The 26,184-nt window shown below is 43.7% G+C and overlaps 1 protein-coding gene across 4 annotated transcripts in view; it reads left to right on the top strand.

Annotated features, from left to right (window-relative positions):
* The window catches only part of RTEL1 (regulator of telomere elongation helicase 1), a 42,684-nt gene extending 18,756 nt beyond the window's left edge, over nt 1-23,928 (top strand). The window contains exons 21-36 of one of the 4 annotated variants that reach the window (XR_003573249.1): nt 428-505; nt 1,226-1,303; nt 2,525-2,668; nt 3,431-3,546; nt 4,193-4,316; nt 5,472-5,625; nt 6,287-6,441; nt 9,173-9,268; nt 10,367-10,577; nt 11,818-11,955; nt 12,538-12,654; nt 14,456-14,698; nt 16,129-16,302; nt 17,087-17,276; nt 17,783-17,886; nt 22,958-23,027. Coding sequence is in view for 3 of the 4 variants with exons in the window: in XM_027901837.1 (XP_027757638.1) it covers nt 428-505; nt 1,226-1,303; nt 2,525-2,668; nt 3,431-3,546; nt 4,193-4,316; nt 5,472-5,625; nt 6,287-6,441; nt 9,173-9,268; nt 10,367-10,577; nt 11,818-11,955; nt 12,538-12,654; nt 14,456-14,698; nt 16,129-16,302; nt 17,087-17,272; nt 17,783-17,886; nt 22,958-23,032 (2,193 nt within the window). In the remaining variant the exon portion in view is untranslated. Of the gene's footprint in view, nt 1-427; nt 506-1,225; nt 1,304-2,524; nt 2,669-3,430; nt 3,547-4,192; nt 4,317-5,471; nt 5,626-6,286; nt 6,442-9,172; nt 9,269-10,366; nt 10,578-11,817; nt 11,956-12,537; nt 12,655-14,455; nt 14,699-16,128; nt 16,303-17,086; nt 17,277-17,782; nt 17,887-22,957 lie in introns of all 4 variants that reach the window. The other 3 variants (XM_027901837.1, XM_027901839.1, XM_027901840.1) reach the window with 3 other exon arrangements.
* Nucleotides 23,929-26,184: the final 2,256 nt, after the last annotated feature.

Here is a 26,184-nt window from a genome sequence, read left to right on the forward strand (position 1 = left end):
TGTTTCAACCCTTAGGGGGAAAACAAATCCCAATGTGAACATTCCACTTTCAATTGTAACCATTGCAGCTGTAACTTCTGTGAATTTTATTTCTATAATTTGAGTGTCCTTGGTGAGACTTGCTTAGAACAGTTCTGGTTTGAATGCTCCTTCTTGAAAGGGGATGCAGGGGCAGAGGAGTCATGCCCTGGGATCTGGCAGATGAGTGTTGGAACCTGCCTAATATCTGAGGTGCAGCAGCTGCAAGGAATCACTGTTAGTGCTGTTGGGATTGCTTGTTTCTGCTTCCCTCTCGGTGTTTTGGCAAGAGAGGAGCAGGCTGAGGTGGGGAAGCAGTGACCACTCGTGAGCGTTTCCGTTCTTGTGGGCACTTGGATGCGCTCACTTTCCCGTGACATTTCTGATCTGTGCCTTGTCTGTTTAACAGGAGCATGATTTTGCTAAAAGAATAGAAGAAGTGAAGCCAATGTTTGTGGAACCCAGGAACAAAGGAAGCTTTTCAGAGGTCGGTTATTTGCATTCCATACCTCTGCCGTCTTCGGAATCTGTTTTTATGTTTAAGTACCTCCTCTAAAATGTGTTTAGGTGAGAAACACCCAAATTTTTATCCTAGGATGAAATTAAAACTCTCTGAGCCCTTCTTTGAAGTGTGGTTCTTCTGTGCATCCTTCTTGTCCTCTCTTGGCTGGTTGTGCTGGGTACAGTCTTCACTTCAATCCAGTGAAGTAACAGCAGCTAAAATACACATGTGCTGAGTAATCGAGCTGGTAGAAAGCTGTCACTTGAGGAGTCAGCATTTGTGAACGTTCTGCAGGACTGTTCCTCCCAGCTCATCATGCTCTCAGTGCTGAAGAATCGTGCAGTGTCATCTGTTTATTTGTAGCCCTTCTGTTTGCTTCTTACAGTAAATAATATCCGTGACTTGCTTTCCCGGTTTTCCTGTTTTACTTAAGGATCTGCAGAAACACAAGACAGTCCACATTTTACCTTCTTATCAGGAGTATCTGACATTAATCTTTTATTCTTACCCAGATGTGTTCTAGATTTCACAGTGGTGTAAAGGTTTTTGCCTAGAAAATGGCTCCTCACATTTGCAATTAGCTGAAAGCAAACACAACTCTACTAAGCCAAATTAATCACGCTTGAGATCTCGGTGTGCAAGTCAAATTTAGTTACTGCAGGATAATAACATTCCTACCCTTACTTAAACTTGTTTATATTTTAGGTAATCGATGCCTACTACGATAAAGTCGTCTGTCCTAAGTCCAACGGAGCTGCATTTTTGGCAGTGTGTCGGGGGAAGGTAACTGGGAATTTGTTTCATCTGAGATAAGATGATAGAATTGACAGGAACAACCATCGGTCTGGATTTCAATGCATTTCTGTTGTTTGACTGTAATTATATGTGGGGATAAACCCAAGTGCCCTGAAGCTTTTTCAAAATGAGGTCACATTTATATTTACCTCATTGCTGTTATTATTAAAGGGACACATATTTGGTTTCTTTAAAATGGGTGAGCATCATACTTGTATTTCACGTTGGCTGCTCACCAAAAACTCAACACATTAGATGAGAATTGTTTTGGAGAATTGTAATCAAACATGTTAGAACAGCACTGCTGAAAACCAAAAGTATTCCTTAGCTTTAAAACACATAACCTTTACATTCTCTGGACTCATTTGTTGACCTTTCCTTTATGTTTTCCAGTGCTGATAAATTGACTTGTGTTTATCAGTAGAAATACTTAGAAGATCAGAAATTACTCTTAGAGCCTTTTTGCTGCTGCTTGCTGTGCAGCAAGAGAAGACCCAGCTTGTTTTGAACCTTTGTTCCCACTCTCTAAAGAGGTTTTTGGATCAGTAAAGTCATAGCTGTCTCCAGTCTTGTAGCTGAGACTGGAGAATTGATTCAGCTGCGAAACAAACCAACTTTTTTTCCCCCTCTAATTATTTTCCAGTCTGTTTGATTCTCTGATTCTGTTCATTTCACAAAGTGTTTTGCCAGCACAGTGTGCATGTACAGGGCACGTGAGTGGCAAATACTTGATGGGATGTCAGCAGCACAGCTGGTGGACGTGGCACCATAGTCTGGTGAATTCTGAGCAGATTTCTGGCAGCTTTCTATTGTTGCTTTGGAATGATTCTGTTCATTTTTACTGTCAGAGAAGGTTTGTTATGTTCTTACCATGTCTTGTTATCAAGTCAGGGTATGGATGGTTTGAACAGAGGTGTTGACTGACATTTAAGGCATGGTCTCAATACAGCTGTTGTGCTTATCTGGGAATAAGACAGGCATTAACAGTGTTGGCTGAGCTATGCTTTGTTAGGATCTGCTGGAGTTAAAAAACAAATTTAAAGTCTTGGTAATAAAAGCAAAAAATCTAGTTGAAGCTATTCATAACGTATTCATAAACTACACTTGGCCAGGGAATTAATTGAATGGAGGAAAAAGGCCAACAACTGCTGAATTGCTCTGAAATGTCACTTCACACCCTGCTGAAAATGGAAAATTCTGTCTCTTCAGGCCAGTGAAGGCTTGGACTTTGCAGATACAAATGGACGAGGAGTCATCATTACTGGGCTTCCATTTCCCCCTCGCATGGAGCCCAGAGTCGTTCTGAAGATGGAGTTTCTGGATGAAATGAAGAGAAGTGGTGCAGGTGCACGGGTAAGACTGGGCAGCTTTTCACTGGTGGCTGTTTGCAGGTTCGTGTTATTATTTCTCCCTCTTGTCCCTGTGGATTTTGGATTTTTTCTCTCAGCCCTGTGGAAGCATGGATATCAAAAACAACCTTGGGAGTTTGTCACAAATGTAGTCACCTTGTTTTCACATTCTGTCTCCCGTTGGCACAGTCTCAAACAAATACAGGCTCAAAAAAAGGGTGTAATTAAAGTAAAAAATTTGATGTGTGTTACCCATCTCTGTGTCTGAGGGGTTTATTTCATCCAGAGAGGGGGTGAGCAGGAAGAATTGCCTGTGCTGGCTAGTTTGGGGATTATGGATTAGGGGGTGTGGCGGTGTGTGCTGGGGTTTTTGTGCTTTGGTTTGGGTTTGGTTTATTATTTCTTCAGGCACGAAAATGAATGGTGTTAAAATTGAGTTTGTTCTGCAGCACAGTCATGCTTAAATAATATGATGAGTCTGTTATACTGCCAAGGCTGTCAGTGCACCTTATATAAAATAGCCCCTCAAACTGGAGGTTGCTACTGGAGTTTTTCTGTGCTCTATAATTCAGGTGTAATATTTGAGTCAACCCCTGTTTGGGTTTCTTTGACTCTTCGAGATTTGTCAATGCATCTTCTCCGATGCATTGACATCTTTTTAAAAAATAAAATAAAATATATAATTAATTTTAAAAAGTGACTGTACAGCCTGGAGTAAACATTTTACCTGGTAAATCATGTTAACTCTTCCTCCCACCCCTTGCAGTACCTGTCTGGGCGTGAGTGGTACAGCCAGCAAGCGTCCCGGGCTGTCAACCAGGCCATCGGCCGGGTCATCAGGCACCGCCAGGACTACGGGGCCATCTTCCTGTGTGACCAGAGGTAAACCTGGGCTCTGCAACACAAGCAAACACCACAGAATCCCAGAATGGTTCGGGTTGGAAAGGTTCTTAAAGCTCATCTCGCTCCAGCCTGCTAGGCCAAGTTGCTCCAAGCCTCGTCCTGGCTGGCCTTGGACGCTTCCAGGGATGTGGCATCAGCAACATCAACGATAATGGTTTTGCATTTTCTCCACCTTTCATTTGAGAAGGCAGTCACCAGCACTGCATTGTTTTGAGGAGAATGGAAATGAGGACAGATTATATTAGAGAAAAAATACTATGTATATTAATATACTGTAGTAATATTATACTGCAATAATGTCCTTTCAGAAAATGTTAATTAATTTAATAAGTATATTATAGGCAACAAGAGTTTGATAGCCATCAATGCTGAGGCTCAACTGGAGACAGTCTAGGTTCAGTACTACTGTTCGTGTTGCCCAGTTATGGATTTTTATGGGCAAAAGATGGGAATTGGCTGATTGCCTGATACGTGGTATCCACAAAGCCCTTTTCTCCCGAGCGCTGTTTCAAACTTCAGTTGTCTTGCTACTCCTCCCTTTTCCCTTTAGAAGCTGATCTAGAGTTTGTTTATTTAATGTAGCCCAACCTGGCAAATAATTCTCTTGCTTTCCACTCCCACACAGGTTCACAGTCGGTGATGTAAGAGGCAAACTGCCCTCCTGGGTCCGTCCTTACGTGAGTGTTTATGACAACTTCGGGCATGCGGTCAGAAGCGTCTCCAACTTCTTCCGCGTCGCTCAAGAAATTGTAAGTGTCTTTAAACAAACCTCACAAAACACACAGCAGATTTCCTGAATAGTGTTGGAGACTGGGAATTCTAAGCCAGGTGAGAGATGTGAGAGAGAATCACGGATGACCTCAGATTGGAAGGGACCCGTAAGGATCACTGAGGCCAGCTTGTGACTCCCCACAGGACTTAGCACAGAGTCACTTGTCACTTCTAAGCATGGGAGGATTTACAGGAAAGAAGGTATGCCTCATCTTTCTCCAGGGGTGAGCTGGGACAGGATGTTGTTGTTATGCTGGGCAACTCATTAGGTTAGATCACAAAAATAACTTCCTCTTCCTCCTAAATAAACATGGCCTTTATTGGGTGGTATGCAAACCCTGGAATCGATGTTGGCATCCGAAAGCTTTCCACCTCAGGGAGAGGGCATGTGTGTGGAAGAATCAGTCATACCCTCACACTGAAATTGGAGCTGACTGGTAGAAAGAGTAAGAAAAACTATCAGTTGTTGTTACAGGTCATCACTGGGTCATCTTTACTAATGCAGCTTCTCTCTTAGCATTAAGAAGCTAATGTTGTCTGTAATAGTTCCTTGATGTAAAAAGACTTCCTAATTGACTGGAGGAAGTTACAGCAAGAAACAGGATGGAAGCCAGGATGGGGGATTCTTTGTTCCCAAAACAGAGGTTAAGATTAAAATAAACACTTAAAATTTCACATACAGACTTGGATGAGTTCCTGGAAGACACTTTAGCCACGTACAACAATTAGTTGTTCAAACTAATAAGTTACAGATGGATGATACTGAATGACTGGATCTTTTCTGATCATCAATGAGAGTTTTGGGGTAAATGAGAACCACGGTCTGATGTGCTTTGCCAGAAGAAGCTGTTGTTGCAGGGATAGCATTAGGGGGTGTTTGTTCTTTAGAAGGTCGTGATTCTTCTTCTGGTACCAGCTCACTTAGTGCTGAGCCTGCTTACTGCACTTCCAAGCTGTTTGGTCCTTTTTTTCCAAAAGCCCATAAATCCAGAGTTTTAACAATCATTCCATATCAAGGGTTATTTGGTGAAAAGGAGATGTCTTTGGGTCATTGCTGGGATTTTTGATTGCAAAGGGAGCGGAGTAGAAAAAATGGCTTTTGGCTGTTGTAACACTTTGCAAACTGCTTGCAGATGCCCCCACCCCTGCCCCAGTGCCCTCCTGGCCGTGCTGGTTCCCTGAGTGATGGCAGTTCGGCACCATCCACTTCATCTGAGCAGATCCCCTCCGTCAAAAAAGCGAAAAACTTGGATGACCATGTCCCCAGTCTGAAGAGGAAAAGGAAAGGTGGGTTTGTGTCCTCGCAGATACATCTTTCTGTTTTGAACTGAACCCCAAAGAGGATCAAGAGAGTAGAAACTGAAATGGGAAAGAAAGCGAGGAGAGCTCAAAGACTGATGGAAACATCTGATCAGAAGGGACATAGTTAAGCTATAGAAATGAAGCAAATCAGTTGTAATTACAGAGTGAAAAGGCAGATGGGGCCTGAAAAAGTGCCCCATGGAACAGGAGTTTGGTGGAATATCACAGTTAGTTTTGACAATGAGAACTGGAAGTTTTCTGACTGACACTGACTTCAATGTGTTCTTCTTCCATCCTGTTGTATAAATGACTCTTACTCAGAAATCTGGCTAAGAAAACAGAAAGAAAAACATTGGAACGAAAGGGGTGTTTTAAATTTTGTGGTTAGCTAATGCTGCAGAATAAAGCATTTCTCATGTCAGATATTCTTTCAGCACTCTAGATTTCTTGCTGGTTTGGAACAGAACAATGCACTTGTGTTTAAAGCTCTGGTTTCAGACCAGTTATGAGCAAGTGGAAGATTGTTTAATCCACCGGTCTTTGTGGCTTGCTTCACAAGGCTGGGAGATATCACTCAGTCAAAGAAAACACAAGAGGTGTAATGTGGAATGTTAATTTGTTGTCTGTGTTGTGCTGTTGATGCCAGTAAATGGAGAGGGAACATCCAGCCTGTGTGTGGAGTATGAGCAAGAATTTGTCTCGCCCAGAAGACGCTGTGTTGGGCTCTTGGATGCCTTGGAGCGCAGTGAGAAGAGCAGTGAAGATGCAGAGGAGGAAAGTGAATTGCCAGGAGAGGAAAAGGTAACGGCCACGGTGTGCAAAAGACTTGTTTGTAAGTAAAACTTGCAGGCTTTAAAGCAAAACGGGTTTGGCATTAAGAGTTCCAGCTCAACCCTCTCTCAAAAAACTCACTGTAATCAGCACTGGTAATTGCAAGTTCTCTTAATTAAATTAATCAAAGGGTTTCCTTGCCACTTTCAAGTGGATGATCAACAGGTTGTACTGTGCTCCAAGGCTGCTGACCAGGTGGATTCCTGGAAGTTAACCACGCTCTCTGGGAAGCAAAGAGCTCTCAGGGGAGAGGTTGTTAAATACACAGTTTGTCCTGGGTGGAATCTGTGTCAGCTCCTTGTGTGAAACCAGATGTTGAATTAAAAAAAAAAAAAGGGTGAGGGAGGGTTTATGAATTAGAAAATTGCTCTTTGAGATTAAAATCTTTGATTTGCCTCAGAGAATGAATATTGCAGACTTGTGGAGCATTTTGTCTAAATCAGGAATCCACTATCTCATTAAGATCAACAAAGCTGCTTCTGTGCTGTTTCATTTTCTTTCCTCTTGGATTGGTGTTTTTAATGCATCAGTGATTAGGCTGTGTTCTTGCTTTCCCAAAATCCCTGTTTGCAGTGGTTGGAGGGGTGGCTCCCTTATCTGGCTGCCATCAGAGGAGTATTTGGGTGCTGGCTTGCAGACCCCAGGAATGCCTATTACAGCATACCCACGTAGTTTGCTTAGGGGGAGAATGCCTGCAGGAAAATGTGGGGGTGTAGAAGTGTCTGGGGAATATTTGAGGAGGCCTAAGGGAGATGGAGACATGTACAAAACAGAGGGAAGGTACCAAGGATAGCAAATATTGAACCTGTGTGCAGCCAGGTGGGAAATGGGCTCCACCGCCCAGGAGCCACCGTGGCACAGACACCAAAACTTATTCTTTGGAAAGCCTGGCACGTTTCCAGGGAGTTGGTAACTCAGCCACAGTGCCTTCCTAACACAGCTGCTCTGCTTTTGGCAGAGCTCAGCATTTCCTGGAGGCAGATGAGCTGACAGACCTGATGGCTTGGCAGTCGCTCGCTCGTGTCCTCTTCCCCTGTTTGGCATTACTGCTCCTCTGAGTGCAGAACTCTGGGGTCATCCTGTGCTGCTCCTAAATTGGTGACCTGAGCGTAGTCCTGAGACATGCAGGGCCGCTGAGGGAGCCAACTTTGAGTCCAGCCTGCAGCTGATTTACTTAGCGCTGGATTTGGACTGAGGATGGAGTTTGTGTGATTTCCTGTATTTCTTCACCATCCAGCATAGTATCTGTGTTGCCATTTTTTTCTTTTATCAAGGTTATGCTGCATCCTTGTTCCCTAAAAAAAAAAGGAAATTTAGCTGCTGTCATCCTGAAAGAATTTGCTTGGGGTGAAAAAGAAGAAAAGGCTTTGTCATCTCAAAAAATCAAAATGCAAGAAAAAGTCTCTCAATCCATTTAAATAATGACTTACCAGTTCCCCATAATCAGATTTCCTTGTGAGATATGTCTCATGGAAACTTGTCTTGGAAGCCTTTTTATTTCTGCTGGATCTTGCTGTTCAAGGTAGTGCCTTTACATAGCACAGGAGTAAAAAATGGTTTTGATAATTTTTCTGCCTTACTACAAGTATCATAAATACTTGACTTGCTGCTTATATTCTAGTTCTTCATTCCCTTTCGTAAGTAAAACATATTTAAATGTGCACTGAAATCATGGCCAGGTTTGTGTGGAATTGGGTGTAGTTGCAGTATTAGGAGTGCACACTTAAGTTGTATTTCTGGGTACAGCAACAGACTCCACAAACTGGCTCATCTGAAATTATTGGCCATAGGAGTTGTTTATTTTAGTGGTGGTGTTTAGCTGTAGGTAGTTTAATTTGTCTCTGAAGCTTTGTGATCTGAATAGCCATATTTGGAAGTCACAGTGGAATTTAGGGGCACTCTTATGTTTCATTGGTTCCTCTCACAAGTGAACAGAAATGAGCTGATAGTCACGTACTTGCCACGAAATCTTTATTGGGCAAGAGCAAAGCAGTAACTAATTCCACGTTCCTGCTTTCTCAGCAGGTGTGGAGAGACCAGCTGGCAATATGGGGCTGTCCTACAGCTTCTTCTGTTCCTTGAGTGATTGTGTTCAAGGTGGTTGATGCTGATCCAATAGTGGAGCAATCCCAGTCCTCTGGCTCGAGAGCCGTTCTGTGTTACTGGGAATGGGAGCTGCTGAAGAGCTTGTTGAGCCACAGGGGTTTCTGCTGCTGTCTCATCCTACCTGCCCTGATATTTTCTGTAGCACTGTTTAGGCTTTCCTTCTCAGTACCCCAAAAGCCTGATACAGGTTTTCTTCACACAGAGAAGGATTTCCAGGCAGGAAAGTGAAGGTGTGTCTGAGCCATCGGTTACACACACAGGTCTGTGTGCACTCACAGGCTGCCCTGGAACAGTCTGCTCTGAGTTCAGCTTTGCTTGGTCAGGAATCAAGACCAGCTTTGTCTTTAATTTACTCTGCTTTGGTCTCTCTTTTTGACCTGTCCACTAAATTATTACCTTCTGGAAACAAAAATGTGCCCGGGCTCTGTTGCAGTAATTTAGGTTGACTTGTTCCACTTTGTTGAATGGTGTCTCAAACTGAGTCAACAAGCCTTATTTCTGGAAAAATCTAAATTAAATGGACGATAACTTTGAAAAACTTTTTTTTTAAATTTTTTTTTTTGGTATGTTTCTTATATTCTTTTTGTCTTCACAGGCACATCGTCTGTCTACACTTTCCCTTCAGTATGAGAAGAGGTTAACAGATGAGCAGAAAGGAGGAAGGAAGAAAATAAAGCTAGTCAGCAATACAGTATGTGTTTCCCTGTGTCATTTGAATTGGAAATTTCCAGGCAGACAGATGACTGATACTGGAACAAGCATGTTTTTCTCCAAATTGTAAATACTCAACAGTGCACATCTAAAATCTATGATCTTTCCCAAATCCAGACATCACAGACCAAATCAAGTACAGGTCCAAGCAGAGCTAGTAGGTGAAAAGAATTGTTTTCTGGCATTGAATGCTTAGTGAACAACTTCTCCCAGTCACCAGGTGTGGTGGGTGGTTCCATTCTTTTTGACTAGAACAGAATCCTTCAGTTGGGAGGAACCTACAATGATCAGCTGGTCCAGCTGCTGGTAGAGCCTCAAATGGTTTAACTGGCCAGGTTTGGGTAAGGGATCACATCCAAATCCCCCCTGAGATGGGTCATCACTGTGTGTTAACTTTGCAGTTGTGCACTGTAGTTCTGCCCTGTCTCCAAACTCAGTTAACTCATTATGCAGCTAATTGCTTAAGAGTTACTATGAATTCAGGAAAATTCCCTGAGTGACTGGGTGCACCAGCAGTTGTCCAAGGTGCTGTCCTAACTGGATGTTGCCTGTCTGTGAGTCTGCCAGTCAGCTGGCAAACGAAAACCGATCCTGAAGCCGATAATATCCAGGAGAAGGGAGAGAAGGAAGAGAACAGGTTCATGCAGAAAGTTTGTGTTTGCAGTTTGTTGCTGTCTGATGTCACGATGAATCAGCTCAGCCTCCAGGCTTGGAGTAAATATCATTTGATTAAGCCCTCTCCTAAGAGTTATGCAATGATTATTGGCTGCCTTCTCTAGGAATATTTCCCCGAAGCAGTCGCTTTATCAGCAGAGAAGGTGAATAATACATGGATAGAGGGGTGATTACCATAACTGCAACCTGTTAGGCGAAAGCATTCATGGTTTAGTGGTGAACATGGTGGTGGTGCCAGGTGGACGTTGGACTTGATGATCTTAGAGATGTTTTCTGACCCTGATGATTCTATGATTCTATGATACCATTCCTCGTTCCATGTGCTGTTGGAATTGTAAACATAGCGCTTCTACCTGAATTCCTGTGAAAGTCACTCTACTGAAATCCCTTCCTGCCCTCCCAGCAGGCCCTTAGGAAAGCTGAGCTGCCAGAGCCAAAGAAGGCCCGAGCCACGTCCTACATCACCACAGTGAAGGAGACCCTGAGCCAGCAGAACTATGAGCTCTTCTCTAAGGCCCTGCAGCAGTACAAGAAGACAGATGACTTCCCTGCCATGTTATCTGAAATGAGCTCCCTCTTCTTGGAGGATGACAAAAAGCACGTCTTGTTACGAGGTACATTTGGTGTGTTTTGTGTATCCCTGGTGTATTTATGTGACGTGGCTTTTGTCTTTTAAGTAGACTTGGGTATTTCGGTACTATTTTAGATCTGAAGTACAGATCAGTCAGGATGGTCATCCTGAACGTTCATCACTTTATTTCCCCAGACCACATAGAAATCTTCTCAGTGTAATTATCCATGTCAGCTTGCATCTTGACTTGAAGAAATTCACATTCTGTGGAAGTTTGAGGTTTTGTCTAAAAGTAGTGCAGCTTAATTCCCTGTGACGTAGGAGTTCAAGGGTGTGGCTGTGTGAGTTGGACACATGCATTCATAAGGATTCAGTGTTAAAGCAGTAAATAAGTAGACAGAATATCTAGAGGAATTTTCTATTTAAATAATGGTGAGCATAAAGCGAAGGATCTGGGCAAACGTGGATAGTTACTGGACTAGTTGGTATTTTCATGACTTTTAACAACTGCACTGACAGGACCTGAACTCCCATCAACATTTCTTCCAGTTTACAGTGTTTTCTGTGTGACTTTTCATTTCTCTCTCAGCGTGTGAACAAATGGGCAGCTTTTTTCTCTGCCTTCTTTTCATCAGCTGAAATAATAATAGCATAGTTATGCATCTTGTAAACTGTGTGAGGTAGAGCCTAAGGTTAAGGAATGGGAAGCTCAGTATGAGCACTCAGTACTATCAGTAACCACAGTTGGTTTCCCAATTTGCTGGTGATCTATATAAATAAAATCTTTGATAATCAAATCAAGGCCTAAGTCCTGTTTTCGAGAGTGTCAGGCACCTGAAACCTAAAGCTGATTTGATGTTGGCAAACACTCTGTGGTAAGTAAGTAACGTGAAGTGTAAAATTAACAACCCATCAGTTATTCAAAGTATCAGCCTCGAGGATACTTGGACCTCATGGTTTATGAGTCACCTCATGTCCTGTTTCACTGGGAGGTCTTACTTCATATTTACAGTGAAAAAATGACACTTTTTACCTAGTGACATTGCTCAATGTTTGCGTAGTAGCTGACCTTTGTGTAACTTACAAATGTGCTTATTGTATAAATATTAGACAAGGGCATTTAGATTTTAATTAATTTAGCTGCACCTGTTTATCTCCTTATTGCCTAATTTTGAAATCCTGCTGCTGTAGGTTTCTGTAGCAGTTATGGATTGATTTTTTTTTTCTTCTTCTTCTGTTTTTTCTTTTTTTTCCCCTTTTCCTCCCTCTCTCCCCAACGAAAGAATTTTACCAGTTTGTTCGACCCCAGCACAAAAAGCAGTTTGATGAAGCGTGCTGCAGCCTGACTGGGGTGGGCTGTGGCTACAAACCTGAGCACAGCCTCCTGTGGGAGGAGAGGGAGGTCCTGGCCAAGAGAGCAGGTGAGGAGCTGCTTTCAGTTGTATTGTTTGAAGGACATTACCCAGTCTTGGAGCAAGATGTGTCTAATACAGAAGTGTGAGGGTGGAAGGCAATTTAATTTAATCAATGCTGAGCTAAGTCGGTGCTCTCCACGATCCTCCTGCAGAGTTAGTAATGATGCCAGTTTATTTCAAAAAGGTGATTTTACTGATCTATTTAAATCATTAATCTAGTCTGGGGGTTTAAAAACCTTGTGTGTCTTCTTTGCTGCCCATGTAGTGCCGCCAGAATTGTGAATAGGAGGCGATGATGTCCTTACAAAGCTTGTGAAATCTTTGAAATTGTGGAGCAATAAAGTTCTAAAAAAAACCAGGGTGTTGGCTTCTAATCAGAGAAGTATCCCTGCCAGGGACAGGGACACCTTCCACCAGACCAGGCTGTTCCAAACCCCATCAAACCTGGCCTTGAAGACTTCCAGGGATGAGGCAGCCACAACTTCTCTGGGTTGCTCAGGTGTTTTCAGCATAGGATGACATACTTTGAAGTGCACCTTTCTATGTTCGTTCTTCCCTAAATTCGCTGTTAATGGTTTTATTTAACAGAAGAAAAACAGAGTCAGCAGAGAAGTGCCTTCTCCAAGGCCTCGTGTGCTCAGCTGAACCCCGGGCTCCACCTGAACCAGGGAGGATTCCACTTGGCAACAGGACTGAACAGTGCAGGTACCCTTCGTGTTTTATAAAGACACAGTCCCAAGGAAATACCTCTTGTGTCTTATTTCTCCACTGACTGTCAGTTCTCCAAGTGGGAACCAATGTTCTTTCTGCTCACCCAACACAGTGGCTCAGTCCCTGCAGGTAGGAGGGAGGGTAATTCAGAATTTTCAGCAGGGATCGCACAAAACAAAACACAGAAGCCGGTAAATTAAATCAAGGTGGATATGAAAGAAACCATCTGAAGCCAGACTTTTGCACTTGAGAGGCTGAGCTGGGAAAAGGGCCAGCTGAGCACAGGTCTGCTGGGCTTCCTGTTTGTCCAGGGTCTGTGAGAAGAGAGCCAGTGAAGTGATGCAGCTTTAGATTACGTCAGTGTGAATCCAGGTACGGAAGAGAAACCGTCTCTCTTTTGTTCTGGGTGTAATGTGTGAATTCCTCCTGAGGACAGGCTGTTTTTTCTGCAGAAACAGAGAGCAGCAAACGTCATCTCTGTGTGCATCCCTCTAATCTCACTCTGCCTGTTATTTATCTTTGAACTCAAAGGCTTGGTTATTATTTCATTACGTGTCTTCCTGAGAACAGCCGGGAATTTTTCTGTATTTCTCACAAGGAAATGAGTAGGATCATTGGACTTAGAAGTCTTTCTTTAAAGGGTAAAGAATACTGGAAGGCTAATCCCTTCTTTAAAAAAAACAAACAAAAAAAAAACAACAACAAAAAAACCCCACACAACAAAAAAAAGCCAGTTTTCTGGAAGGCTTTAAAAGCTTTTCTTGTGTGAAGCCGTGTTGCTCTTTTGATGTGTTTTCTCTTTCGATTTGTATTTTAAGAATATTTGAATGAAACAGAATATTTGGTAATTATTTTGTCCTAAACCGTTGGAGTGGCTTCACAGAAACTTGTTTCCACTAAAATTAATTGAGAAAATAATAGCAATAAATGGATTTGTTGTTTATGTTGCTCACTTCTTAAACAGAAAACACTCCTATGGAAGTGTCAGAAAGCTCTAGGATACTGATTATAAAATTCACACCCAGGTTTTTCCCCTTTTCAGGAAATTGAACGAAGCCCATGTTTTGAAACTTAAATATCTTTATCCTCCACTAAAGAACTTTTAAAGATCTAAATGCCAAAAGATATGGCAGGTTAATTGAATCAGTTCTTTACCATATCCTTCATCCATATTTGCATGCCTGTAACATGCTAGAGGCTTTTCCTCTGAAACGTATCAGAAATTAAAGATTGATATTTTGAACAAAGTCCACTTGCAGTTCAGCAGGATGTTCCAAGCTGCTCCTACCTTCTGCTGTCCTCCTGCATTGCTCCTGTGCTCCTTTGGGTGTTATTTCAGGTTAGATAGTCTTTTTGACCTTATGTTTTCCTGCTGGAAAACACCCTACCCCGCCTTTTCTCTTTCCATTGTTAGGGGGTGAGTAATCTCTCCTTTAAAATTGCCCATGTGTCAGGCCAGCAGAGTTGGCTGACCCACCTGTTGAAGATGCTTTTACTCCTCCAGGGGGATCACAAACCCTGATTTATTGCTGACCTCCATGCACAGCCTTCTGTGTCGCCTTTTGCTCGTTCCTTGGCGACCTCCTGGCACATTTCTCCAATTGACAAGATCAGAGAAGATGCTAAAAGTGATCCCCAGAGTTATTTTGCTCCGTTGCCATTTCCAGGAGCAGGTCTGGCTCTCCCACTTTGAAGTAGTCCAGAAACCCCCTGTAAATGAAACGAGGAGTCGATATGATGGAGCAACCTGTTTGTTCCTCTTCGGGCTCTTCTCACGTTGTTCTTTGTCTTTCAGGGCAGAACGCCAGTGGAGCTCCAAGGAGAGAGGCTGGAAAACCTGCAGGCTCCAGGAAAGACAATCACCAGGCCCTCAGGACCGCCTACCTCAGGGATGTGCAAAGGGCTTTGGCCAAAAGCACTTACAGCCAGTTTTACGAAGCGTTGCTGGCTTACAAGAGGACAGATAATTACGATGCGATGATATCGGTGATCGCAGCCCTCACCACGGAGAGGCCACAGGACTTTCACCTCCTACAAAGTAAGGGATGTTTTTGTTTTTGTTTTTTTTTTTAAATCACTTTTATGTAGCTGAGAAGATGTTGGTCTCATCTCTTGGTTTAGCAATCCAGAAAAATGGAGTAGCAGGAAAGGTGTGTTCAATGCACGTCATTCAGAGAGCAAAAAATGCCAAGGTTATAAAAATGGTGTTTCTGTCTGTTCAGTTAGAAATTGTCCATTTAAAGCGTTAGACAATACCTCAGTAATTCCAGTCCTAACCTTCAGCTCAATTAACTTCAGTCAGATGCCTTCATGACCAATGACATTTCTCCTCGATTGCTAACTATCTCTTCAGAAAGAACAGTGCTGACTATTGAACTGACTCAGTTTTGTTCTCATGACCAAAGTGGTTACTATGCTGGTGCTAAAAGCTCTTAAATCACTTCCAGGTTTTGGAGTAAGCAATCACACTTTTGGTTCATTATTCTTTTACAGAGCTTCACCTGGAAATAAATTACGGCACAGATCCATAACTATTTTCTCTGAAGGGGTTTGTTTTATTTTCGTTTCGTGAGTTAATGATGGAAGGATTTAGGAAACTGCAGGTTTTCAAAATTTGAAATTGGACTTTAGTGTTTAAAGAAGAAGAAGAAGAAGAAGAAGAAGAAGAAGAAGGGGGCTTGTGTGATGTGACACCTCCGTTCCAACTTCTCCCATGTCTCTGGGGTGAATTGCTCTGCAGGAAATTACACATTTGGTGTATGCTAGCAAGTGCTGATGGAGTTTTGTTTGGTGTCTTTAGGAAATAAAAATAAGTATTGATTGACCTTAAATAGATGTCATAGTCTGCAAATTGTCAGAAAATACGTGTTTTTTTTTTTCTGGTGCATTAACTAGTTGGATGAGTCTTGACTCAGTGAAGAGCGGGAGGGAAATGAATCGTGGGGCACTGAGTGATAACCTCCTCTTGAGCACTTGGCATTACTGAGCAGATGTTTTGACCTCAGAGGACTTCATGGTAGAATTGGCTGCACGTGGCAATAAATCATAATTGGGGCTTTATAGAATTTCTGTGTATGTTGTGAATCCTTGTCAACCAAACAGTAACGAGAAACTTCCTTTGTGAGAATCTTTCCGGATATTTCATGTATATCTGATTTCCTTAGATCAGTTGTCAGCTGAAGGGCTGGGTTGGGTATTTATACTGAGCTGTAGAGAACAGAAGAATTTCAAGGTAACAGCTGGGGTTGTTCTCCACGCTGAGTACTCATCTGCCTTCTGGCAAGGAAATCCCCGTAATCATAAAAACCACCAAAAAAAAAGTCAAGCGTTGCACCAAGCTGGAGATACTCTGAGGAATAGAGCTGATATTGTTCAGCTTGCAAAGAATTTCTCCCCTCCAAAGAAAGGAGCCTTCCATGGTTGGGCGTTGATTTTCATCTGCAATTGACTGTGTTTTCCTTTGGCCAGGGTTTTACATGTTTGTGCGTCCTCACCACAAAGAGCGGTTCAGAGAGACGTGTAAGAATTTGACTGGGATGGTCTGTGGTGAGGGGAAGAAGCAGCTGCAGCAGCCACTGCAAAGTGGAGGGAAACCCCTGAGCCTGGAGAGCTGGTGCACAAAAGGAAACAGCCACGTACAAGGTTGGTAATGAACGATTGCCCAAAGTTTAGAGCCTTATTTATTAATAATGGGTAGGCTTAGACAACAGCCTTAGAGTCAGAGAATCACAGAATGGTTTGACTTAGAAGGGATCTTAAACGTTACCCAGTTCCAACCCCCCTACCGTGGGCAGGGACACCTTCCACTATCCCAGGTTGCTCCAAGTTCTATCCAACCTCACCTTGAACACTTCCAGGGATGGGGCAGCCACAGCTTCTCTAGGCAACCTGCAGGACCTCCCCGCCCTCACAGGGAAGAATTCCTTCCTAATATCCAATCTAACCCCACCCTCTTTTAGTTTAAGGCCATTCCCCCTGTCCTATCACTCCACGCCCCTGTGAAAAGTCCATCTCATGCTCTGGAGCCTCCCTGCCCAAGGCATGGAAAGGATGATCAAATACATTGGTTGTGTCCAAATTAGGTTAAAAATACCCCACCCAGCAGGTGTAAGATAAAAGGTAAAGTGAGATGGGGAAGTGCAAGGAAACAAGGAAGAAATCAGTTTTGCCATCAGTAATCTGGAAGTGTATCGAGGGTGAAGGCAGAATTTTTGCATCTAAATGGGGCGGGAGCAGGAGTGGATCCACTCTGTCCAGGAAGAATTTCCACAGAACTAAAATTGCAAAAGAGCAGCTATTCGAATTTGTTTCCCCTTCTTACACAACGACAACCTAGATGAATTTGCTGCTGGTTGTGTTGTGCAGAGTCTGGGTGTTGTGTTCTGCACCACACGGGTTTGGATACTGTTTTTTTTTTTATCCCCAGACGCTTCCACTTCTGACAGCGAGGTGCCAGGGAAATTTCAGAGCGAGATTTCCTCCTTCTGCTTTAGCCAGAAAAGTGAACTCGAGTTGCCAAAGGCTGAAGTCCCCAAAAGAACCGGTAACATGAGAGCAGCCACAGACTCTGGAGTCGTGCCCATCTTTCCCCTGGAGATGGAACCAGAGTGTGGTAGGTATAGCTGAGATCTGGGTTGACGTCATTCTCCAATACTTGGGAATAAAGATAAGTTACAGAGATGAGAATTATTACGCTGACGGTCTGTGAGATGAGTGGTTCGTGCCCGTGTTTGCTCAGGTGCAACGTGGTTTAGCCTGGTTTGCTGAGGAGAATTTGTACTTTCTGCACCTTCCACGTGCTCTCAAAAGCGCTTCATTATCTTCGTCACAATGGTGCAATAGTTTCCTGGGAATTTACAGAAATTTTTTTTTTTTTCTCTACAACTTCCTGGTAAAGGAAGGATGTAATCTGAGTTTCTAAGTGAGATCTGAAGCACCGGGAGACATAATTTCTCTCACATGACCTCACTAAGTAACAGGGCCAGGTATTGCACTGTTAATGGTCATTGTTTTCTGGAGTGCACTGGAGACGTGGATGCTTAAGAATTTTACAGGTGATTACTGGAATTTAGTCATTTCCTCTTTCTTTCTCCCCCTCTTCCCACCCTCCCCTCTGTTCTAGGAAGATTCCACTGCTCTTACTGCAAATCTGAGGATGATGTGCCCTTTAAATGTCCATTATGTGACTTCACTTGCTGCAAAACATGCTGGGAGCAGTTCTTACAGGTTCTTTTGTTTACTGGTCTGATTTTTCCTGAAACTACTGGCGAATTTCGTGCTTTTCGTGAGAACCACGTGAACAAGCCTAGAAACAGAATTTTGCTCGCCCAAATCCCCATGGAAGATTTATTGCTCGTTTCATTATTTTCCTTGTTTTCAAATGTGATTGGAGGCAGACCTCGGCTTTAAGCTGGAGATTTTACACCTTTGCATCTTTCTGAGCTGCCTCCACGTGTTTTCCTGTCTAAAACTACGAAGGCAGCAAGCTGTGGAGTCAGCTTGAAAAAATGTGTTTTTTCACGTACTAACTTTCATTTTATTTTTTTTTTCTAAATTATTGTCACCGTTTTCCCCATCAAAATCCTACTGTAAAGCACTGTCATGAGATGAGGCAAATCAGGAACAGCCTTCCCAGGGCAGGGGTTGACTCACCATCCCCGGGGGGATGTGGCACCGAAGGACGTGGTTTAACGGTGGCCTTTGGCAACGCCAGGTCAGCCATTGGACTTGATGATCTTAAAGGGTCTTTCCCAGGCAGATGATTCTGTGAATCTCTGATTCTAAATTCCTTGCTCAAGTAATCTCCTGTGTCATCCTGTCTGTTGGTTTTCCCAGCTGAGTAAGTCGGTGGTTGGGATTCTTTGGGTAAGAGGATGTAGCTGGTCCCATGGTACGTGTGTTTGGGGGCATCTTACTCAACCTTTGACTTGGCAGCCAGGTGTTAATAATCTGGGTTTGGAAGTCTGGTACAAGAACTGAGGGGTTGCTGAACATTCATAGGTGATGAACAAGGTAATGGAACTCGGGAAGGTACAGAAAACAGCACAGAAGGAGAAGAAACTTCTTCAGCCTGTTAATCTATAAACAAGTACAAAACAATCAGGAAAGGCCTTTTTCTCAGGAAGGAGATGCTGAGTTATGTAAGCTAAGCACAGAAAACAGTGTGCGAACGTCCCAAGAAAACGTGATGGTCAAGGCAGGCTTGGTCCAAGAGGAGTAAGTAGAGAATCACAGAATGGTTTGAGTTGGAATGGACCTTAACTCAGACACATCTCCATCTCCTAGAGGGAATTCACAATAGCTGTTAAGTGAATTTCTTTCTCAGTCTGCTCTGCCATATTTCTTCAAAAATTTAAAATACAGAAGCTTTTTATTTTGAGGGATATATGTGAGAAAGTAAACAAAAACCAAAGAAAAGCATCTCATGTTTTCTACAGATTGGGCAGTCAAGTAGCCTTTGAATAGGCCTTGCTGCTGAATATTTAATTTTTCCCTTTATGCCAAAGTGTAATGGGGATGAACATCTGACAGGCAGAATCCTCTGCTGCAGAAAGGGCTCCCACAAAGTCACAGCAAGACTTTTACTGGTGTGTTTTTATATCCTCTGCTTCTTGAGTCTTGAGTTGATTAAGGACAGAATGAGCTCCCTGGGGAGTTGTTTTTGGTTAGGCAAGCATTTTTATAACCACACAGCGTGTTTATATTATCTCAGCCCATAAATTTTGACCTTATAAATATCTGGGGAAAAAGTCATTCCTTTTGCCAGTAAGACAGAACTTGTAATTGCTGTTTCATTGGCTTAAGAATCCACAGGATTAGTACTATTGTATATTGAGCAATTGTACCACCCTCTTCTGCGGTTTTGATCTTGAAATTGGTCATTTTGAGGTCTGGATTTCTTCTTAATCCTCAAATGAATGAATGTCTGTTTTCATAGCTCAGAGACAAACGACAACTTGCTCAGCCTAATTTTTTTTTAATGGCTCTTTTCTCTGACTGACATCTCTTAGACCAGAGGTCAGAGCAGTCTCACCTACTGGATTAGATTGTGTTTCAGACTCAGGTGCTTGAGGGCATCCAGAGGAGGCAGCCAAGGTGGGAAAGGGCTGGAAGGCACCTTCTGGGAGGGGGTGGCTGAGGATTCTGGGCTTGTCTAGTTTGGAGAAAGGAGACTGAGGGATGAGGTTGTGGATCTCTGCAACTTCCCAAGGAGGGATCAAGGAGAGGGAGGCGCTGAGCTCTTCTCCCTGGGATCAGTGTCAGGATGCATGGGAATGGTTCAAAGCTCTATCAGGGAGGTTCAGACTGGATATCAGGAAACATTCTTTACCAGGAGGGTGATCAAACACTGGAAGAGGCTTCCTAGAGAGGTGGTCGTTTCTCCGACGTCCTTTATGCTTTAACTTCTGTTGGACCCTGAAGTGGTCAGGCAGTTGGATCATGGGATCACTGCAAGTCCTTTCTAACTGGAAGTATTCCTTCTCTTCTATCCAGATATCCTGTGCAAACCCATGTTTGAGGAAACGAGTCATTCCCTGTGGGTCATTTATTATTAATGATTTCAATCTTTGTCACTTACCTGAATGATCTTACTTATGACTTATCTTTGTGGTGATGAATGTCATCTGTGTACAGGAGTCTTAAGTGGCTCATGATGTGATTCAAGTGTCATTTGGCTAATGAAAAGTCGAATAATAGAGCCAGAGAATGATTAAGAGAGATCTGTGTTGGAAGAGACCTTTAAGATCAAGTTCAACCATCAACCCACCACCACCACAGTTCACCACTGAACCATGTCCTGAGGTGCCACATCCACATGTCTTCTGAACATTGCCAGGGATGGTGACCCCACCACTTCCCCAGGCAGCCTGTTCCAGTGCTTTCCAACCCTTTCCACAGAGAAATTCTTCCTGATACCTAAACCTGTTGTAGATTAGGATATTACATGGACTGATGCAGAAATGGTTCTCCCAGTGCTGAGGCAGAACTGTTCTCTGCTGGTCATGGAGCTGAGAAGGAAGCACAGCCCCCTGGGACAGCAGAGGATTGCAAACAGGAAGATTATTCCGTGTTTCTCTGAAACCAGTCCCAGAGGAGCCATCTCCCAACACATCCATCCTCATTCCCACTCATGCTCTGGGGGGTCAAGCAGGCAGTTGGTTCCATCCATGACAGGGATGTGTTTGGGATAGAGTTACCTTTTACCAGCAGGAAATGAGCAACCACGGCGGAGCTCTGAGCTCTCCTCAGATGGCATCGGGCTTTGTCAGCTCTGACTGGGCTGCGTTTAAAAACTCCTTTTTTTCTCTTTGCTAACAACTTACTCACTGTTTTTTCAGCTCAAAAGCCCCTTGGTGCTTATTGTCCCCCGAGGAAATGACTAACAGCCTCGTTTGCAACGCAGGGTTTGCAAATTGTGATCTTTTCCAGTTTGTTGTTGTCGTGAAACAGTGGTGGGGGAGAGGCGGTGAATGTGTTTGGAAGCTTTTAGAAGCTTTTGGAGGAGCAGTCAGAATTCCCTGCAGCTGCAGGGGTATTTAGGGGGATTAGTGCTGGAGCATGTTGGGTGATTCACTGTGCTGGGGAAACCTTGCAGAGACCGGGCCAGGACACGTTGCTCTGGGGTGTTGCTTTTTCTCCAGAGCTCTGTTGCTGCTTTCCAGTGTTGAGGTGCATCATTTATTCATGCAGTTCTTCCAGACAGACTGAGTTATTCTCATTTGGACTGTCTGTAATACAGGCAAATAATGTCAGGTTTCGTGGTTGTATTTTAGGCTTCAAATTGTCTTTGGCAAATCACTGTCTGCTGGGAGGTGAGTTGAGTTTTCCCCTCTCCCTCCATTTATGGTATTTTAATTCATGTTTCTAGGACCCAAATCCTACAGCCAGAGCCCACCTTGCAGTCTGCACCCTTTCTTGCAATGTCTTCACCCTGACAGAGGGCAGGGTTAGGTTGGATATTTAGGAAGGAATTCTCCCCTGTGAGGGTGGGGAGGCCCTGGCACAGGTTGCCCAGAGAAGCTGTGGCTGCCCCGTCCCTGGAAGTGTCCAAGGCCAGGTTGGGCAGGGCTTGGAGCAACCTGGAGTAGTGGAAAGTGTTTTTGGAATGAGGGGGCTTGGAATAAGATGAGCTTTAAGGTCCCTTCCAAGCCAAACCATTCTGTGATTTTAATTATGAACTTGCATACTGCAGGGAAGCTTGTGCAGTGCCACTGATATAGGTGACCCTCATTTTAGCCTCCTGAGGTGGCAGTCTTCTCTCAAAGAGTAATTTTTTAAAAGGTTGTGTTTTTTTTTTTTACTGTCTCCCCTTTGATGTAAGCAGAGCATGTTTTACCAGTAACTTGCAAGCCGTGAAAAGAACAGTTGGGATTCACGTGCAGGTCAAATGACTTCTTAAAATTGAAGGCTAGGGAAGAAACAAACTGAAACCTGAGTGGAGAAATGGTGCCTCACCAGCCCTTGTGTCTCCTGCTGAGAAAGGTGTGGGGTGCTATGAAGAAATAAATGTGCTTGGTTCCCCTACCAGGCTCTTGATCACGACCACGCGTGCCCCATGAGAATCCGGGTATGCCCAGGACTCTCTTCCTTCCCATCTGTGCAGGAGGAAGCAGGAATTCGGGGAACTCATGAGCCACTTGAGGGGACTTTACTCAAAAGTACAGCTGTAACTTCGCAGCAGCTCTTGCAGCTCTGCATTTCCTCGTTCCTTTATTTTAATCGTCCAGATGTGTCATAGCTTTAATGAGACAACTGCTGTTGAAGTTTGGTGCCACTTTGCTGGGAGGCTTTTTCTCCTCTTCTTTTTGTTACTGGCAGTGAAATAACTGAATGGGAACACTGAGGATGCAAATGGCAGATAGGTTGTCTGGGGGACTGACCTGTGAGTGGTGTGGCTTGTGGTTCATATTGGACAAAATTTCACGTCATCGAGAAATTTAATATCATAGAATGGTTTGAGTTGGAAGGGACCTTAAAGCTCATCTCATTCCAACCCCCTGCCATGAGCAGGGACACTTTCCACTATCCCAGGTGGCTCCAAGCCCTGTCCAACCTGGCCTTGGACACTTCCAGGGATGGGGCAGCCACAGCTTCTCTGGGTGACCTGTGCCAGGGCCTCCCCACCCTCACAGAGTAGAATTCCTCTGTGAAGTCTAATCTAACCCTGCCCTCTTTCTGTTTAAAACCACTGCCCCTCGTTCCATCACTGTCTGCCCACGTAAAAATTCCCTCCATCTTTGGTGTTTCCTCCATAAGGAATACTTTATCCCTGTGTTTTGTTCCTTGGTTTCTGCAGGTGGTGAAGAAGTGCCCCGGGTGCCGCAGTGACGTGAAGAGGCAGCGACTACTCCAGGTTTTCTTATGGTCATAATCCCACCCGAAGGAAGGAAGGGCAACGAGCCCCCTGTGCCCAGCAGAAGGTGGTGGCTGTGCTCCAGCTCTCCCACGGAGCAGGAGCAGGATGGAGGTCCGTGTAAATCCCTTTGATCCTTTCCTCTGGAATAGGATGCACCAACATGGATCGTTTTCCTACAGAGGGGAGTCGGGTCTGAAAGGTCTCGCTGCAGGAAACAAAGCAGGACATTGTCTTCTGTTAGAGCCAAGAAGGTTAACTTTTTACTTGTTTTAGCCTGTGAATTCTCCTGGGGCCACTCTTAGGCTGAAGTTTAATGTCCTGTGGGATATCTGGCATTTTACGTGCCCTTCAGGTAATACCAGATCCTGGAAAAACCCCAGGAATCCTATTACAGTGGAACTGAGCTGGCTAAGCAGGCCAGATTACCCATCCATACCCCACTGGTGTTCCTGGAAGAGGTGATTCACATTCACTGTTTGGTGCTTGGCAGCAGCCACTGTCTCCAATAGCAGAAGATCCTGAAAGGATCATTTTTTGCAGAAATATTCCAGTGGTGGATGGTGAGCAGAAGTTCCCTCTCGTCTCTGCATCCCAAAGCTTGATTCCATCTTCCATCCTGCTGGGATTTTTTGAAATGTGCTTCTAAGGAGCCTTTATTCTCTGCTCATTGCTGGTATCTCCAGGTGTCTGCGTTATCTGATGTTTGTTTTCCAGGAAGAAAAAGGAACTAATCAGTCTAAAACTTAAAAAATATAGCATGTTAGATAGGTTAAAAAAAATTTCCTCGGTACTTCCATTCTCTGTGAGTAGTGGGTATAAGTGGTTAACCAGGGAAATTGTATCAATTTTAAATTTAACATAGCTGCTGTAAAAAAAAAAAAAAGTTTTATCTTATTTGGGTTTGGTTTTATATTAAAAAGAAAAGTAAAGAAATGACCAAATATAAAAAATTCTGGGTATTTGGTCTCAGTGGTCCTGGTAGGAACAAGTAGAAAGCTTATGCCCCGTTGGTGGTTTTCCTATCCATGGAATTCAGAAAATTTTATCCTAATAAAATTTTATTGTTAACAATTGATAAAACTGAAAAGCCAGTTGCGTTTTAACAAAGGTTCTTATTTCCCTGGTTATAGAATTCAAAACTTTGGTGTCACCAAAGCAACTCCATTCCTGAAATATGCCTTATTTTATTTGTTGGTCAAGGGGTCGAACCTTCACGAGTTGTGCCGAGTGCTTTTCCTCATCCTTAGTTCTCCTTTGCTTTTTTAACAGCTCCTGCATTGTTGAAGTGGGTTTTTTCAATAAATAAAAGATGTTCCCAGAGGCAGCAGATCAGGCTGATGGTTTTGCCTTTTTGGGGGTGATCTGGATTTTCTGTCTGGGGCAAAGTCCCTCAGCTGCTCCCAAGCAGGTCCCTGTCACTCCTTTTTGATGCCCATTTTCAATTCTGGTGTTCCCTCAGCCAGGACAAGCAGGGGGAGAGGTGAGGCTGGGAACAGTGAGCAGTAAAATGTCATTTATTGGTGGACAGTTCAGTGCCTGGTTTGCTCTGAAGGTCTCTCCCAGGAAAGCTGCAGCTGACTGCTCATGCCACTGGAGGGAAACCACAGCACAGCCATGAGCTCTGAGCATCTTCAGGGGCAGTGCCACATAGTTTTGGTCAGTTTTGCTGATGGAAATTACCTGTTACGGGCTCCAAAAACGCTGCCAGATGACGCAAGACTAAAGGAAGGGCTTAAAAAGATGCGTGGGATTGGCTGGGACAAATATTATGACCCTTTTTTTTTTTTTTTTCCCTTTCAACTAAAATACGTTTCTGGCTGTGCTTTTTCCTGGAGTTGTTTTAGTCTGGAGACTGTTCCTAGCTGGGAATGCTCCATTGTTACTGACACAGGGCAGAGAAACAATGCTGTTCCAGTAGCTCCTTGCCTTTCTTGTACTGAGGAGCAAACTTGCTGAGGGTACATTCTGTCCCTTCATCCTGGAAATTCTTTCTCTCTGTCCTTGGCTTTGGCTTATCTGAACTCACTCTGAATTTAATGAGCTTGTCATTCCTGACCTGTCTTGGAGAGGATGTCTCAAGATTTCTACCTCTGTAGATCACTGGGCATCACTAAATAGCGACCTTGTTACCTGCTTGGAGGGTGTTTGTGTTGGGTTTAGATTGGATATCAGGCAGGAAGGAATTCTTCCCTTTGAGAGTGGGGAGGCCCTGCCACAGGTTACCCAGAGAAGCTGTGGCTGCCCCATCCCTGGAAGTGTCCAAGGCCAGGTTGGATGGAGCTTGGAGCAACTTGGGATAGTGAAAAGTGTTCTTTCCCATGGCAGGGGGTTGGAATGAGATGACCTTTAAGGTCCCTTCCAAGCCGAGCCATTCTGGGATTCTGTGACACTGGAAGAAGAGGGTCCCCCGCTGTCAGGATATTCTGTCATCTTGAAACTGTTTGAATTTACAAGAAGGCAAGACAGAAGGCAGTTCATTACTTATGAAGGCAAGAAAGTGAAAATAAGGATTGTTTCAGAAGAATCTCTATTGCTTTTAAGTGCTTAGAGGAACTGATGCAAACTACTGAATGCTTGGGGAAAGGAAAACCTATCCTGGACACTCCTTGCTGATTTTTGGGAGCAAATGACACATGGGGTACATCTCAAGAAGGAAATAGATATTAATCTCTTAGTTGCTCCTGCCTTGCAGTGCTATGACTAGACCTGGAACATTAAAATTTTAGTGATGTGTCATGGAACAAACCTTTCCTGCTGGTTTTCACTCCCTGCCTCCCCAAAAAAAACCTGGAAGGACTCAGGAAAGAAAGAAAGAAACAAACAAATGTTTTATCAGGGAAAGAGATGAACCCTGTCTTTGGTTGGCAAAGTGGCTACTGAGAAATTTCTTTGCTTTGTGGATTTTCTCTGAGTATTAGTGAGAAACCTGATTTTGCAGGAATAGTTTCAGAATGTGGTGTTGCTGAACGCCCTGAAGTATGAAATGATGCCCTGAGTGAAGTCAGAGTCATAGGAATATGATGCAGAATTCCTTTTCTATGCTACCTCCACAAGTCACAGAGCCAGCAGTGAGTAGTGTTGTTGCTTTCTGATGATCAGGCAGTGACCAATAAACTTGCTCTGGGAGGTTTGTTGGGCCAGTAGAACAAGAGACAGAAAATGATTGG

Source organism: Empidonax traillii, unplaced genomic scaffold, assembly GCF_003031625.1.
Source record: "Empidonax traillii isolate 1590-97213 ecotype Southwest subspecies unplaced genomic scaffold, ASM303162v1 scaffold816:size509043, whole genome shotgun sequence".
Lineage (NCBI taxonomy): Eukaryota > Metazoa > Chordata > Aves > Passeriformes > Tyrannidae > Empidonax > Empidonax traillii.